This window comes from Aquarana catesbeiana, linkage group LG02 (assembly GCF_042186555.1).
Source record: "Aquarana catesbeiana isolate 2022-GZ linkage group LG02, ASM4218655v1, whole genome shotgun sequence".
NCBI lineage: Eukaryota > Metazoa > Chordata > Amphibia > Anura > Ranidae > Aquarana > Aquarana catesbeiana.
Window position 1 is genome coordinate 554100613 of NC_133325.1, and position 16067 is coordinate 554116679.

The 16067-nt window shown below is 40.4% G+C and overlaps 1 protein-coding gene across 4 annotated transcripts in view; it reads right to left on the minus strand.

Annotated features, from left to right (window-relative positions):
* Window positions 1–4207: 4207 nt before the first annotated feature.
* The window catches only part of KIF21B (kinesin family member 21B), a 151090-nt gene continuing 139230 nt past the window's right edge, over window positions 4208–16067 (minus strand). For 2 of the 4 annotated variants that reach the window (XM_073615972.1, XM_073615971.1), the window contains 5 exons: window positions 15653–15770; window positions 13144–13314; window positions 5707–5906; window positions 5227–5404; window positions 4208–5085 (listed from right to left, as the gene is read on the minus strand). In XM_073615972.1, the coding sequence (XP_073472073.1) occupies window positions 5305–5404; window positions 5707–5906; window positions 13144–13314; window positions 15653–15770 (589 nt within the window). In that variant the 3' untranslated portion in view covers window positions 4208–5085; window positions 5227–5304. Of the gene's footprint in view, window positions 5086–5226; window positions 5405–5706; window positions 5907–13143; window positions 13315–15652; window positions 15771–16067 lie in introns of those variants that run through there. The other 2 variants (XM_073615973.1, XM_073615974.1) reach the window with 2 other exon arrangements.

Here is a 16067-nt window from a genome sequence, read left to right on the forward strand (position 1 = left end):
TTTTGGAGAAGAAGAATTCCCTTAACTTGCAGGAATTTCCTCTCACTTCTTGATTGGCTATGGAACAGCAGGTGAAGGGAAATCTCTGCAATGGGTCACAGATGGTGAAAAAAAATCTGACAAGGGTTATACCCTCCCTTAGGCTGGGTTCACACTGGTGACCCTTATCCGAGCAAGCAGCCCGGCCGGACAGGAATGGGGGTGGGGACGAGCGAGCGCCCCCCCCCCTCCTGAACCGTACCAGGCCGCATGCCCCCCCATGTTGAGGGCATGCGGCCTGGTACGGTTCAGGAGGGGGGGGGGGCGCTCGCTCGTCCCCACCCCCATTCCTGTCCGGCCGGGCTGCTTGCTCGGATAAGGGTCTGGTATGGATTGGGGGGGACCCCCACGCCGCTTTTATCGGCGTAGGGGGTTCCCCTCAAGATCCATACCAGACCCAAGGGCCTGGTATGCTCTTGGAGGGGGAACCCATGCCGGTTTTTTATTTAAAATTTGGCGCGGAGTTCCCCCTCAAGAACATCTGAGCACAAGTCGCGTGCCAAAGTCGGATCATGCAAGACGGCAATCCGACTTTGATCCGACTTCAATGATAGTCAATAGGCTGAAGTAGGATCAAAGTCGGACCAAAGTAGTACAGGGAGCATTTCTAAAGTCGGAACGACTTGTGTCGGACCAGTTAGGACGGCTCCCATAGGGAAACATTAAATTTCACACGTCATGCGACATGAGCTCCCAATGTCGGAGCGTTTGTCGGACCAGTGTGAACCCAGCCTCACTCTATCAAAAAAGGTTTTGCCTATAGTTCTACTTTAAATACATTAAAGCTGCATGGGATGTGGATATACAGTAGATGAACTGTTTTATTGAGGACACCCAGGAAATGATTTTAGATCTTGTTTGATCTTAAAGGCTAAGCAGGGTTGAGCCTGCTTATAACTTGGAGGGGAGGCCATCAGGAGAGGGGAGATTTACTAAAGTTAGAGAGTGCAAAATCTGGTGCAGCTCTGCACAGAAACCAATCAGCTTCCATGTTTTATTGTCAAAGCTTAATTGAACAAGCTAGAAGTTAGAAGCTGATTGGCTACCATGCACAGCTGCACCAGATTCTGAGTGCTCCAGTTTTAGTAAATCTGCCCCAAAGTATCTATTACAGTGCGATATATGTGAGATTACATATTTTATGTATGATGCTTGATATCATATTTCAGTATGAGTGGGAAAATATACTGTATATTTGACATTTATTAGAGATGTTACATATGCATTGGGCATTGAAAAAGTAATATAAATTGGGCAATATAAAAGTTAATTCCAAGAAAGTAGCTACCGTATTTATCGGCGTATAACACGCACTTTTTTCCCCTTAAAATCAGGGGAAAGTCGCAGGTGCGTGTTATAAGCCGATCCCCTGCGATCCTGAGCTGTCACAATTTTAAAATCGCCGACCGCGATTTGAAAATGGCGCCGCCGGCGCCGAAATACACCGAGCCGGTCCTCGGCTCTTTCCGGCGGCTCTCGTTTACTTTCGGCTCCACTCGTAGTCCCGAGCGGAGCTATCCGAACCTACTCGGCTAGGTTCGGATAGCTCCGCTCGGGACTACGAGTGGAGCCAAAAGTGTATTTCGGCGCCGGCGGCGCCATTTTCAGATCACGGTCGGCGATTTTAAAGCTCAGGACAGGGGATCAAAGGCTGCACTGGGAAAGGCTGCACTGGGAAAGGCTGCACTGGGGAAGGCTGCACTGACATGGCTGCACTGACATGGCTGTACTGACAAGGCTGCACTGAGAAGGCTGCACTGACATGGCTGCACTAACAAGGCTGCACTGGGGAAGGCTGCACTGACATGGTTGCACTGAGAAGGCTGCAATGATGGGCATTTAAATGTAAGTTTTTTTTCCTTCAACTTCCCTCCTAAAAGTTTTTTTTTCCTTAAAATTCCCTCCTAAATTGGGGTGCGTGTTATACGCCGGTGCGTGTTATACGCCAATAAATACGGTATTTAACCAGTTATTTTACTGCCTCTGGTTAAGTTAATTGATAAAACATGTCACACTTGCTAGAGCTGATATTTGTAACTGTTTTTACTTTGTTTTAAATAAACCAGAGTTACACTATGTGGGTTTTATTTTAAACTCCATGACTGTTTCATGTTCCTTCTAGTGCTCCTGTTCCATTGCAGCTGCTGTTCTCATTTCAGTATCTGGGTTTTGGCTGCACTCTCCCTGTCCACCTGCAGGGTGATTGATGTAGATACAGCCTCTGGGTGGAGACCAAACCTACTTAAGCCTGCCAAACCCTTAGCATCATGCTTGTGATAGTGTTTGCTAAACGTACTTCAAGCTCCCTGTTTGCCTGCCTTTGCCTGATCCCCGCCCTGCCTGATAGTTTGGATTTCCTTGTTATCGATCTCCGATTGGACTTTGGACTACTCTTTGAACGCTGCCTGCATTTTGACCACTGATTTGACCCTGACTACTCTCTGAACGTTGCCTGTCTTGAATCCGGACTTCCACTGGACCACTCTGTCTCTCTGAAACCCAAATTACCTATTTGCTGTGCTTAGCTCGAACCTGCCTCGGCGTGGTAGCCAGGCACTATAGCACTGTGAAGAAGACCTGGGGGTAATCAAGTACTGGTAGCCCTGCTTGCCTAATGGGAAATATATATGCTATATACCATATCAGTAGTCTTAGGCAGTGGCATCCCTATGGGGGACCACACCCGGGTGACATCCGCCAGTGGATAGACACCCTCAAGTAGGAGGTGATAGCCAACTGCAATGGTGTCACCTCCATCTGTAACAGGGCAAGGATCAGCGCACTAGTACCGACCGCATCATTTACAGAGGATGGTTTGGGGTGTGCACCATGACCGTGTGCTGCCTGCCCCTGCAGGGCACTGTGGCAGGCTAGACAGAAGAGAGCCAGATGCGCTAGTCTGCCCAGTGTCTACTCCTCTGTCACTCCGCAGCGGCAGGATAGAGCACTGTAGTAGGCTAGCTAGGGGGTGAAGTGAAAACTTAAAATTACTAGCCTGCTCAGAGCCCTGCTTCTCTTTTCAGTCTTCCCTGCAGGGCTGCCTATCTGTGGCTTCACGTGAGAGGAGCTTTTCAAAGTTGAAACTTATAAAGAACTATTTGCATTCTACAATGGGACAGTCAAGGCTTTCTAATCTTGCAATAGTATCAGCTGAAAGTGAGTTAGCAAAATGCATTTATTTTGATTATGTTATTCACAATTTTGCAGCTGTGAATGCTAGGAAAGCAAAGTTCGGATTTAGTTGAAATGTTAACTAAATGCTTGTGTATTTGTTCCTGTTTATTTTTGTGTTATTTAATTACCATTTAAGTAAAATTTAACGCTAAAATAAACATAGTTCTTTAAGCCCTCATGCACACTGCTGCTGTTAAACTCAAGTTTTTGTGCATTGTAGGCATTTTGATTCTGCCCTTAAACTCCCCTCTATGTTATCCTAGGTGTCCACGTGCACATGGACGTTTTTAGCAGTTTATCAAGCAGGGAAGTTTATTGGTTGTTTTCGGAATGCCCTAAAATCGCGTTCAGGAGAGGAAATTGTGATCACAAAAAAATGCTGAATGCTGTTAAACGTGTATAAATGTGCCTAAACGCTGGGCGCGTTAGCACTTCAGTGCTTATTTATTTTCAATGGCCAAAATTAATTTTAAATTCTGGCCAATTAAATAAACAAACTCTCAAACTCCAAACTCTGTTAAACTCACCTAAACTGTTTTGAAAAAATGCAGCTCAGTTGAGTTTATAAGACTGATTTTCTCCTGTCAGGATAAACAGCGTTTACAAGAAACCATGAGGCCTATTCTATTCTATTATTTTCATATGATATTGTTATTCCATTTTGCTAGTTGTTAATGGCACTACTATCGCCATTATATACACTGTTATATGGGAAAAAATTATTGCGGGGGGGGGGGGGGTTTGGTGACATCATGTTTTACCACATCAGGTGATACCAACCCTAGTGATGCCACTGGTCTGAGAATGCTGATAACAATTGCAGTTGCATCTGCACTTCTAAAAATAAACTAACGAATGAAACTATAAGCACTTACAGCAATAAGGCTGCCATATTGTATTGTTGACATGGGGGAAAATTGGTCGTATAAGTATATCTGGACTTTCACTTGATGCTAGATTTAACCCTGCCTTGAAATAAACATATACGAAAGGGTACCAGATAAATTTTTATTAAACACATATTTCCACTGAAACTTTTTTTGTGCTAATTCTTTTTTCCAGTTTAATCTTTATTGACACATGAACACTTGGCACTCACAGACAAAATGTAGAAATTGTGCTTTAAATAAAATTATTTAACACTTTATACAGAGCAACTTAACCCTTGCTGCCAGTACAGCCTTCATTGTCAACTTATATTTCTAAGTGGGTCATATGTAGCATGTTAATGTGAAGCTTAAGAGGTAGCATGTTTAGAGGTATACATTTAAATTGTCATTAAGTTAACCTCCTTTCCTCTTTCCCGCTCTATTTCCAGTAGATTTTGCTATTATCAGTCATTTAATAAAGAACATATACAGTATTTAATCATTTGTATCTGGCAGCTGGGTCGGAGTGTGCTTTCACAGGCGATGGAAAGTGCTGCTTCATAGTAAGAACATACTAAAGAAACACAGTAAGGCAAAGTAGACAGTATTTCAAGTACATAAAAGGGGCACAGTTCTTGTAGAAGTGGAGCATGCTGGGAGAAGTTTGATGCACTAGGCTCTAATCTCTTTTCAGTTTTTATTTTCTCTTGTAAGCGTTGACCTTCCATTTTGTCCTTCTATTTTTCCAAAATACAGTAACACTACATAGGCTTGTATGGTGTATCATAGTAATTACAGAGGTAGTGCAAAGTGAAGTAGAGAACAGGTTTTCCTTGTTATGACAAACTGTGTGCTCCTCTTTGATGAAATAAATAAAGTATCTTCATCATCGTTGGTCTTTTAACCCTGCTTTTACTAAACCCTGTTGAGCTCCAGAGGTCATTAGGGTCACCTAGTCCAGGCAAAACGTCTTCTCCCACTCCATATCTTCACCACGAGATCACTGCAAGGTCAGAGGTCATGAGAACTTTCTGAATTTGTTTTTTGTATATTAAATCTGGTAACAAGTAGCAGAGGTATTGTAGACAGACTAAGCTGTTTGAATTGTCAAAACACTCATGTTAAGGAGATGAGTGTCCCGTACCTTAAATGAACAGAGTGGAGGGACGCTGGTATAAAAGGGGCAGTAGGAGGAAAGATGGGAAGGTGAAAGATGGACAGGTTACGGAAGGCTAGTGGCTCGGCCCTTGATTGCCAGAACACGTCTTGGGAGACACGGAGTAAGACCAGGAACATAGACCCAAAGCTTGACCCGGCAGTCACTGAGAGAGAGAGAGGGGGAAGGGAATATATAGAACAGTATTTGGACAAGAACAAAAGAGGGAAATAGTGAACAGGAAAAGGGAGGAGAAGACAAAGCACAGAAAGGAAAGAAGGTCAGTGGAATGAAAACCATGTTAGTGATAACGAGAGAAAATCTGAAACACAGAAAGCAGTAAAGGTGGAAAAAGATAGAGCAAAATAGATACATAGACACATAATTTAAAGAATGAATGTAACAGATTGTTTCTCACTTTGCTCTCACTGCTACTCTGTCATTTCCGTAAGTACCTTCCCTTCTTACCTGGATGCAGTAAAGATGTGACGGCTGTTGGCACACATAGCGTTGATTGGACTCTCGTGGCCTTTAATTTCTCCAATAGGTGAGAAATTTTCCATATTCCAGACTTTTAGCGTGCCACTGCGACAACCACTGAGCATCATAGGACGTCCTGGCACAAAGCCCAAAGCACAAACCCAATCTCTGTGTGCATTTGGGACTTGCTGCAAACATATCAGTAGTTAACATATGTCTTAATGCTGCTATAAAAGTAGGCAGTCAAAATGTAGTCATTAAGTCAAAATGTGGACATGAAGAATTCAAAATTTGTAATGCCAATGTTTAGTGCAAAAAGTGGTTAAAATCTTTTTTTGAGGCTGTAACAAACTTAGCATCTTTCACTGTGTCTGGTGGTCCTACCCTATTGTGTGCTCTACATGGTTCAGTACTTACTGTATATTCTTTTTCTTAAAATCTCTTTAGGTAACCAGGAATGTAGTAATAGACATATAGGTTATTTTGCAGCTGCCCACAGTGGGCACTAACAAACAGAAAGAACATTGAAGGACATCCCCCGATAACTGCATCTAACCAACAGGATTCAGATTTGTGAAAAAGCAGGACATAGGGCCAATAAACACAAAGGAATGGGACCTGTGTTCCTCAATAGACTTCAAGAAAAAGATTTTAGGATAAGTACAAAGATCCTATTTTCTTTACTGTTCATTGAGGGAAAAAGGAATGTCCAAATGCAGACCGATGTAAAAAAAAAAAAAATCATACTAGAAGAATATCTGAAGGAATTAATATTTGAACAGGACAAAATAAATAAAAAGAGGCAGCAAATTGCTACTAACAAGAACAGGTACTATGAAGAATCTGGTGTTCCAGAGCAGTACCACTGGTAGCACCGCTAAAACAAGAGACCTCTCTCTCTCTCTCTCTCTCTCTCTCTCTCTCTCTCTCTATATATATATATATATATATATATATTACTATGCCAAAGTTTCTGGCAGGTGTGAAAAAATGTAAGTAAGAATGCTTTCAAATATATATATTTTATTGTTATGGCTATACAAAATGCAAAGTGAGTGAACATGAACAGAGAAAAAAATCTAAATTAAACCAATATTTGGTGTGACTACCCTTTGGCTTCAAACCAGCATCAATTCTTCTAGGTGTACACAGTTTTTGAAGGAATTCAGCAGGTAGATTTTTTCAAACATCTTGGAGAACCACAGATCTTCAGTGGATGTAGGCTGCCTTAATGACTTCAGCCCCAGAAAGGATTTGCCCCCTTCCTGACCAGGCTATTTTTTGCGATACGACACTGGTCACTTTAACTGACAATTGCATGTTTATGCAACCTGGTACCCAAACAAAATTGATGTCCTTTTTTTTCCCACAAATAGAGCTTTCTTTTGGTGGTATTTCTCTGCGGTTTATATTTTTTGCGCTATAAACAAAAAAATGTGTCAATTTTGAAGAAAAAAAAAAAAAAAACAATATTTTTTTGTTTTTGCTATACTAACTATCCCCCCAATTTAAAAAAACAAAACAAATTTCTTCATCAGTTTAGGCTCATATATATTCTACATATTTTTGGTAAAAAAAAACCCCAAAATAAGCGTATATTGATTGGTTTGCGCAAAAGTTATAGCGTCTACAAAATAGGGGATAGATTTTATGGCATTTGTATTATTCTTTTTTTTACTAGTAATGGCGGCGATCAGCGCAGCGATTTTTATCAGGACTGCGACATTGCTGAGGACAGATCAGACACTTTTGACACTTTTTTGGATCATTGACATTTATACAGCGATCAGAGCTGAAAATAGCCACTGATTACTGTATAAATGTCACTGGCAGGGAAGGGGTTAACACTAGGGGGTGATCAAGGGATTAAATGTGTTCCCTCAGTGTGTTCTAACTGTGGGGGGATGGGAGTGACTAGAGGAGGAGACATATCGCTGTTCCTAACTAATAGGAACACATAATCTGTCTCCTATCCTGATAGAACTGGGATTTGTGTATTTACACACACAGATCTCTGTTCTGTCACTTGTGCCTGCGATCATGGGTGGCCGGCGGTCATCGCAACCGCCGGCCACACGCATCGGGTCCCCTGCCGTGCAGCGGCGTGTGCCTGCTAAGGCTCTTAAAGGAGGTACCTGTACATGTAAGTCGTTTTGCGCAGGGCTACCAACCTGCCAACATATATGTACATGTGCCGGTCGGGAAGTGGTTAAATCATTCAGTCTCTTCATGTAATTCCAGACAGGCTCAATGATGTTAAGAAACGGTCCCTTGTGGGGACCAAACCATTACTTCCAGGACTCCTTGTTCTTCTTTACACTGAAGATAGTTCCTAATGAAATTGGCTGTATGTTTGGGGTCAATATCCTGCTGCAAAATAAATTTGGGGCCAATCACATGTTTCCTTGATGGTATGGCATGATGAATAATTACTTGATTGCCAATAAGTAGGAACAACCTACCTGTGCTGGTTTGAAACCAAAGGGTAGTCACACCAAACATTGATCTGCCTTTCTCTTTTGTTTATTTTTATCAATTAACAAAATGTAAAATAAATGAACGATTCACACTTCTATTTCTGAAAGCATTCTTAATATACAGCATTTTTTTCACACCTGCCTAAAACATTTGCACAGTACTTTATATATGAATAATCAGATGATAATCTGATATAGGGAAGAAGGTTGCCCTTTCGTCCAATAAATATGTCCCATAAGGATTCCAGGACCGGGGGAACTATGCAGTCAGGTAACAGAGTGTAGTGTGTGTTGATCTTCCAGGGAAAAATAGATGTAACAAAATGGAAATTTCCTAGTGTAGAAGGAAGGGAAGTTGCATTCCTGAACAGAACCCATACTATATAAGGAGGGAAAAGTTTTAATGCAGGGATCTGGAAACAAGACTTTGAGTCCTGCATGGAAAAAGTGTGGACAATATGAGACCACCAAAACAGTCCAGTGTAAAGAGGCAGACAAGTAGAGTGTTTTGTCCAGAAAAGAGGATATTGCACACTCTGTTAAAATGCCACAAGAGACCATAGACGTTCCCTTAGCACTTGGAAAACTGTCTGTTCCATAGAACCGGACCCAAGAGTTGGAAAAAGGATTAAGCCAGTTTTTAAAAAATGCTTCTAAGATGAAAGAAAGGGGCAAGAGTTATTTGTTAGATCAAGGACCACATTTCTGCACTGTCCAAAATCCAGATTCTGCAACTCAACACGAGAGTCAAAATAGCATCAACTACTACTTGAAGAAAGAATGTTAACAAGTGCACAAATCAAAGTCTGCAAGCATATTGTTTCATTAATCTAATACAGATTGACACAATTTCCTTGGTGAATATAAGACACAGAGCAAGTCTTAGGCACAGGCAGCGGAGCTACAGAAGCTGCTGAGGAGGACAATCCCATAGAAATAGGGGTCCCATGATCCAAAACACAGCCGTCAGTTCCATTTGAGGATAGAGGAAAATTGCTCCTTGAAACAATAGGGGAATATGCAGGAAGGTCACTCTTTGCAGCGGGACTCTCCTAGGACAGGCATGTTGCAACAAACAACAACTATACCCTATTCACTCACAAACCTGCGCAGTAGGTTGTAAGTGACAATAATCTATTGGCAGAAAAATTAGAAATAACTCAACAATTAGTTGGTATCTTTTCCTCGGCGCTCATGGAAAGTTGTTACTTTAAAATAACAAAAGCAGCTACTATAATAATACAACACTAAAGCAGAAATGTCACAGCAACAAATACCATAACATTAGCAGCGCTAAAATAATCCAAACATTTTAGGATTTGTTAAAAGTCCGCTAGAATAGTTAAATAAGTATGAAGTCCACTTTATATAAAAAATGAAGCAGATGTAAATGTAGGATTGTCCATCACAGGAAAAACGTTGCTGATAATAATTCAAAACAATCGCCTCCTCCACACTGCATGTGTCACAATCCCCCTAGGAAATGCACTTACCAGATGATACTGGGTTATACGCTTATCTGTCAATGGATGTCTGCTCACTGCATACACTCCGTCAGATAATACTGGGTTATAAACCCGACTTGCAATTGGTATTGTCTGCTCTCTGCATTTAATCCATCTAGATGTTTGCTCATCACAAGCAGAAAATAAAGATACACAGCGTAATCCAGTACTAAAAAGGTGTTTATTATAGGTTTCCCTAAGATTGCACACTTACAATGTAATTCAAAATAAAAGAGCATGTAACAACAATGTATCACAAGTCGATATCTCCTGACTACCTCTCAACGCTCCAGCGGTGTTACCGGGTAAGGCAAGCAGGAAAGCCGACGACGTAGGTTGCTGTGTGGTCAACCTACGTCGTCGGCTTTCCTGCTTGCCTTAACCGGGAACACCGCTGGAGCAGTGAGAGGTAGTCAGGAGATATCGACTTGTAATACATTTTTGCTCTGCTTGTGATGAGCAAACATCTAGATGGATTACATGCAGAGAGCTGACAACACCCATTGCAAGTCAAGTTTATAACCCAGTATTATCTGACGGAGTGTATGCAGTGAGCAGACATCATCCATTGACAGATAAGCGTATAACCCAGTATCATCTGGTAAGTGCATTTCCTAGGGGGATTGTGACACATGCAGTGTGGAGGAGGCGATTGTTTTGAATTATTATCAGCAACGTTTTTTCTGTGATGGACAATCCTACATTTACATCTGCCTCATTTTTTATATAAAGTGGACTTCATACTTATTTAACTATTCTAGTGAACTTTTAACAAATCCTAAAATGTTTGGATTATTTTAGCGGCAATAATCTATTCACTAAAGGTGGACAGTGGAACAAGACCAGAAACTGGATGATCCACAAGTGCTAGAAGCAGCAGTAGCAGTGGGAAGAGATATTCTTCTAAGCCCAAGTGTTGGAAAGGAACAAGAGTGCCTGCTCAAGCTCAACACTGTCCCTAGCAGATGACGTCAGCATTAACTTTCCTCAGGCTAAACAGTTATCTCAGGAAAAAAAGGGTAGATATTTAAATTGTGATGCAGTTCCTGTGCCACAGCCCAACTTGCCTTAAACATTAAACGTTGTAAGAGAGACTGGGTCACGCCAACAGGCTGCGCTACACCTCTAAAATGTGAAAATACTCAAGTATCAATGTAGTACACAAGCAGCTGAGAAGTAACAAAAAGCAGAGTTTGGTGCAAAAGGGTTACATATCAAGATATGCTAAACACAATCAGACTTACAGAGAGAGAGCATGGAGAGACGGGGTCACACCAAGGATTGTGCCACAACTCTGAAACTGGACAGTTGTCTGCAGTTAACTGACACAAGGTCTGGGAAAGTGGTGCAATATAGAGCCTATAGTTTGAGGGTTACACAATAGGCTAATTTTAAACTATTCTGGGCTTACTTACACTAGGAAACATTAGGAACTGAGTACACCAGAGGCTGCACCACTGCTTTGAAACTGAAGGGCGCTCTGCAGTTAACTAACATAGTACACATGGGTTTGAAAAGCACCACAATGCAAGGCCCAGTGCCTAAAGCTCACCTTTTAGTTTAACTTCGCACCATTCTTGGGCCTACTCACAGAGTGAGTCTTCAGAAGCTACAGAGCAGTGCCTCAGAGTCACATTCCAGGCTAGCCCAGTGGGGTCTGGGTCTGGCCTCCAAGGAAGGCTGTTGCTGAAGATAAACTGATCTGGATTGCTGCTGTATAGAGACCTGCTTAAGAAGCACATTAAACGTTTTGACTAAAGTAAAAAAAAAAACATCTGTGGAGAACCAAATATGTTGATAGAAAAAAAGATCAGTAAAAAGAAAAACGTATCTATACTTTTACTCAGTAGACCTAAGGAAAAGGAGTTCAACCTCCTAGGACACTAGAATAAAAAAAAAACAGAAGCACAACAGTTAAAGGTGGAGATTTATGGGAGCTGGCCTTTTCCTTTTTTGCCAGTGAGCATCTCCTGTAGGCAGCTGCATATTACCCACATGCCTAAGAACTACTACCTCCCGTGTCCCCCAATGCACAGTAAAGAAATATCTACCATTGGGCAACATTTCCTATCAGATGAACCAGGCAAAGCTCTTCTTAACAGAAAACCTAATTATCATCAGCCTTATTTACTGCAATGAACCAAATGTTAAAGCATGGCAATCTTCCATTCTTAAACCTCTGAAAGTGGTTACTAGAGGGTATACTCCTGAATGAAAAAAATCACTGCAAAATTAATGGATACCATGACTAAATTCAAACAAGATCAAAGAGGATTATGTGGATGGATTATATAGGCACAGTTATATGCAGTTATTATCTCTGATACACACATAGTATAAAAAAATATCCAACATTTCACTGTACATTAAATCCATAAAAAACACATAAAATCAAAGGCTGACAAGGATGTGCAAGAGGTCACACACTCCATGTTCCACAAAACATCAAACTATCAACGGATGCAGTGCATAACATTAAAAAAAAAAAATCCCTTCACATAATCATTTTTGATCAGCTATACTATTGGGATGTTGGCACCTTCCTTCTTATTTAAGACAGTTTAAAATGAAATGAGTTTGGTCCATGTGGGTGTTAGATTTTCTTCCTTCAGATTTCCTCCCACAAACACCCCCCCTCGTTTCACCTCTTCTACTCAATTTTCTTATCCTTTTTACATTTCCACATCTGAGACCACATACACGCCCTACTGAACAGCCATCAGCAGTATCCGATAGCTTTATTTAAATGGCCACAATGAAAGACACCTCTGCTGGTAAGCTCTTTCTAGATTCGAACAAACTTCAATGCCTGTAATGGTCATCTGTAATGGTCAAGTACTGTATGTACAATGTGAAGGTTACTAGAAAAATTCAGATGTTATTTTATTTTATTTATTTATTTCAGGTACTTATATAGCGCCGTCAATTTACACAGCGCTTTTACATACACATTGTACATTCACATCAGTCCCTACCCTCAAGGAGCTTACAATCTACGGTCCCTAACTCACATTCATACATACTAGGGACAATTTAGACAGGATCCAATTAACCTACCAGCATGTCTTTGGAGTGTGGGAGGAAACCAGAGTACCCGGAGGAAACCCACGCAGGCACAGGGAGAACATGCAAACTCCAGGCAGGTAGTGTTGTGGTTGGGATTCAAACCAGTGACCCTTCTTACTGCTAGGCGAGAGTGCTACCCACTACACCACTGATGTTATTATACTATGTGTCTTTAATTTGTTCTCTAACTATATATAGGGGATGCTTCCCCTTTATACTGTTCTATTGAACAGAAAGATAATGTCTGCTGACAATAAAAGCAGGAAAACGCATCAAAATAAGAATATACGGTATAATACTATATTTATCTACTATTGTCTTACAAAACTTTGAAATATTTTTTTTTTTTACATAACAAGATGATTACAAAGACAAACCTGTATGAGCTCATGCCGCTGTAGGTCCCACTTCTTGATGCCATTGTCTCTGGAACCGCTGCACAAGATGTTATCCTGTACAGCCAAGCACTCAATGCCATCATAATGTGGAGGCTCCAAATTGTAGGTAGGAGGAATGCTGCCTCCCCACCCAGAGTGCAATTCAAATATCTGAACATATAAACATAAAAAAGGAAAATGATTAGTTGAGTGTACAGTATATAATGGTATAATAATGGTGTAGTTATATTATTAAAGAAAATATATTCATATATATTATTTTCATAATATATATTTCATTTGAATGAGTTGAACATATATGCAGGGTTAAAGGCATACAAACTGTTTAGTAGGTTGCTAAAGGTTAATAGGTGGAGCTGTGTGTTTTTGTCTGAATTGCTTGCTACATGCATGTCTTTAGATCTTCATGTTAGCTTTTAATTGCTACTGTGGTTATCAGTCAGCTGCTTTCTTAGCTGGCATATTATAGATATGTAAGTGTGCACTATGTTCAGCTATATCTTTTTTTATTTGCTGGCCTCTGGTACTAACAGAATAAACACAAATAACCCTAAGCAACTAGTCCAAAGCAGGCTCTTCATCTGTCTGTATCAGACATATAGAATTTAATTACATTCCTCCACTGCACCTGCAATGCAGCAACACCAATTTAAAACAATTGTATGCATTTTATAAGAAAGTTATGTAGTTTCTTTTAGTAAGACCACCCCCAGCCAGCCAGTAAGAAGTGTAGAGGCAGACTGTCATTATTTTCTATAGCAATTCCCTATTATACTGAATGATCCACAGGGTATGATGGCAATAACCAAGCAAATCTAAAAAAGATTAGCTTAATCAATTAATAAAAAAGAACTCCAACAAAATAAATATAATAATAACTATACACATATCCAAAGCACATTTCTTTACTAAACTTACAGTTGAACTTTAGTCAGAAAATTAAGTCCTACTAGATGACTTCAGGCTGGCCCCTTTTGCAGATATAGCCATGTAAAACATTCAAAACAAGTGTTTATACTATTTCAAATACAGTAATACACTGTGTCACCCTGTTCTGCACATGCTCAGTTGCTCTCCATTTAGAGGCACTGCTGAATTTGTAGAGGCTGATCTGCTGACAACCTTAAAGCAGAATTAAACCCTCCTATCTTTTACAGCCAAGGAAGCTGCTTCTGTTTGATCTGCAACTGCTGTGGTGCTGCACATGCGATCAGTTATGACACCAGCCATTGGATTGACAGTTTGGAAACAAGCAAATGTGACAGTTAGAAACTCCAGCAATGTAACTGTTCTTTGAAACTATTAAATCGATGGGTTTAGTTCCGCTTTGTGATTTACTGTTGGGACTCTGGGTTTCAGCAAAATGGCAGCTTCCAGAAAGAAGAAACAGGAGGAATGCTGAAAAGCACTTCACAGCACACTCTCATTTTGGTAGCATAATTATTAATGTGGAATGTATGTTTCTTGCTAAAGAACATTATTTTTTGCCCAGTTGTTATGGGTAAAGTTCCGCTTTAAGTCTTGTGGTACAGTGTTTTTTCATCATAAATATTGCAGTTTTTTTTTACAGAGCAGTGACTGCTGTGCAGACGCAGTGGAGCGATGCATACAATTCATGGCACAAAATCTGTTTTGGAACCATACCAGGGCTATCGGTGGATGGATTCCTGATTTAATCAGCTGGAGAGGAGTAGAGTATACTTCCTGACACTCTCTTCTGACGCCTATAGCCACAGGGCTCTAGGGAGAAGAATTACTAAATTGATTAGCTATAGATGAGTAGAGAGTAAAATTCCTGGGACTCAGTCTGTTTAGGAGCCAAAGCAGGGCTATAGGCAGAAAAATTACTAAAATAATCAGCTGTAGAGAGGAGTTAGGTCCATTTTTCAGGTGGACCAGATGGGAAGCTCCATGCAGCTCTATGGGCAAGCGGATGTAAAAAGACTTGTTTTCATTTACATCCACCTACCTCTGAGACCGTCTAGGTCTGGAAAAAAATGGGTAGATGGATTCCTAAATGTAATCAGCTGAGAGGTGCACATCAGCTGGAGCTGCTGACGATAAGGACACCACCGAGTATACTGAGAGTGACATTTTCTTACCCTTTATCTATAGGGCATGTTTAATTTTTTTTATTTTATTTTTACTCTAAATCTTTTTATGGCATATTTATTTTATTTGAACTGGCACATGTATCCACAATTTTTTATTTATCTCTGATGCTTCTGAACTTCAGAAAGGTGTGTGAATAAGGAATATGTGACTAAAGTTGATACTGATTTTTTAGCTTTACATAAAATACAATATCTGCATTCAAAGATTTTCTGTGGGCACACATGCATGATATCTGAAATAAAATGTGTAGTACAATCTCTTTAAATTTACTAGAAACTATACATTTACAATGTAAAGCTTTTTACCCAGGTATGTTTTATTAACTGATGGGGTGATGAATTAAAAAAATGCAAATGGGGAGAAAATGAGTAACCTTCACATAATGATCTTTGGATCCGGTGATAACTAGGTCTCGCCCATTCGGTGTGTTGCTGACTGTCAGACACATGACTGGAGCCATGTGACCCGTTAGTTTCCCAATGAGCTGAAACCTGCAGTGGTATGAAAAAAAAAGCTGCACTGAGGCAGGTGTAAAATACTACCAAATCGGTGTATTGCATTGTTTTGCATAGGATTTCATTCCCATAAGCTTCCCAACTCCAAATTCTGATAACATTTAGATTGATTTCATATACAGTGGGGACAGAAAGTATTCAGACCCCCTTAAATTTTTCACTCTTTGTTATATTGCAGCCATTTGCTAAAATCATTTTTTTCCTCATTAATGTACACACAGCACCCCATATTGACAGAAAAACAGAATTGTTGACATTTTTGCAGATTTATTA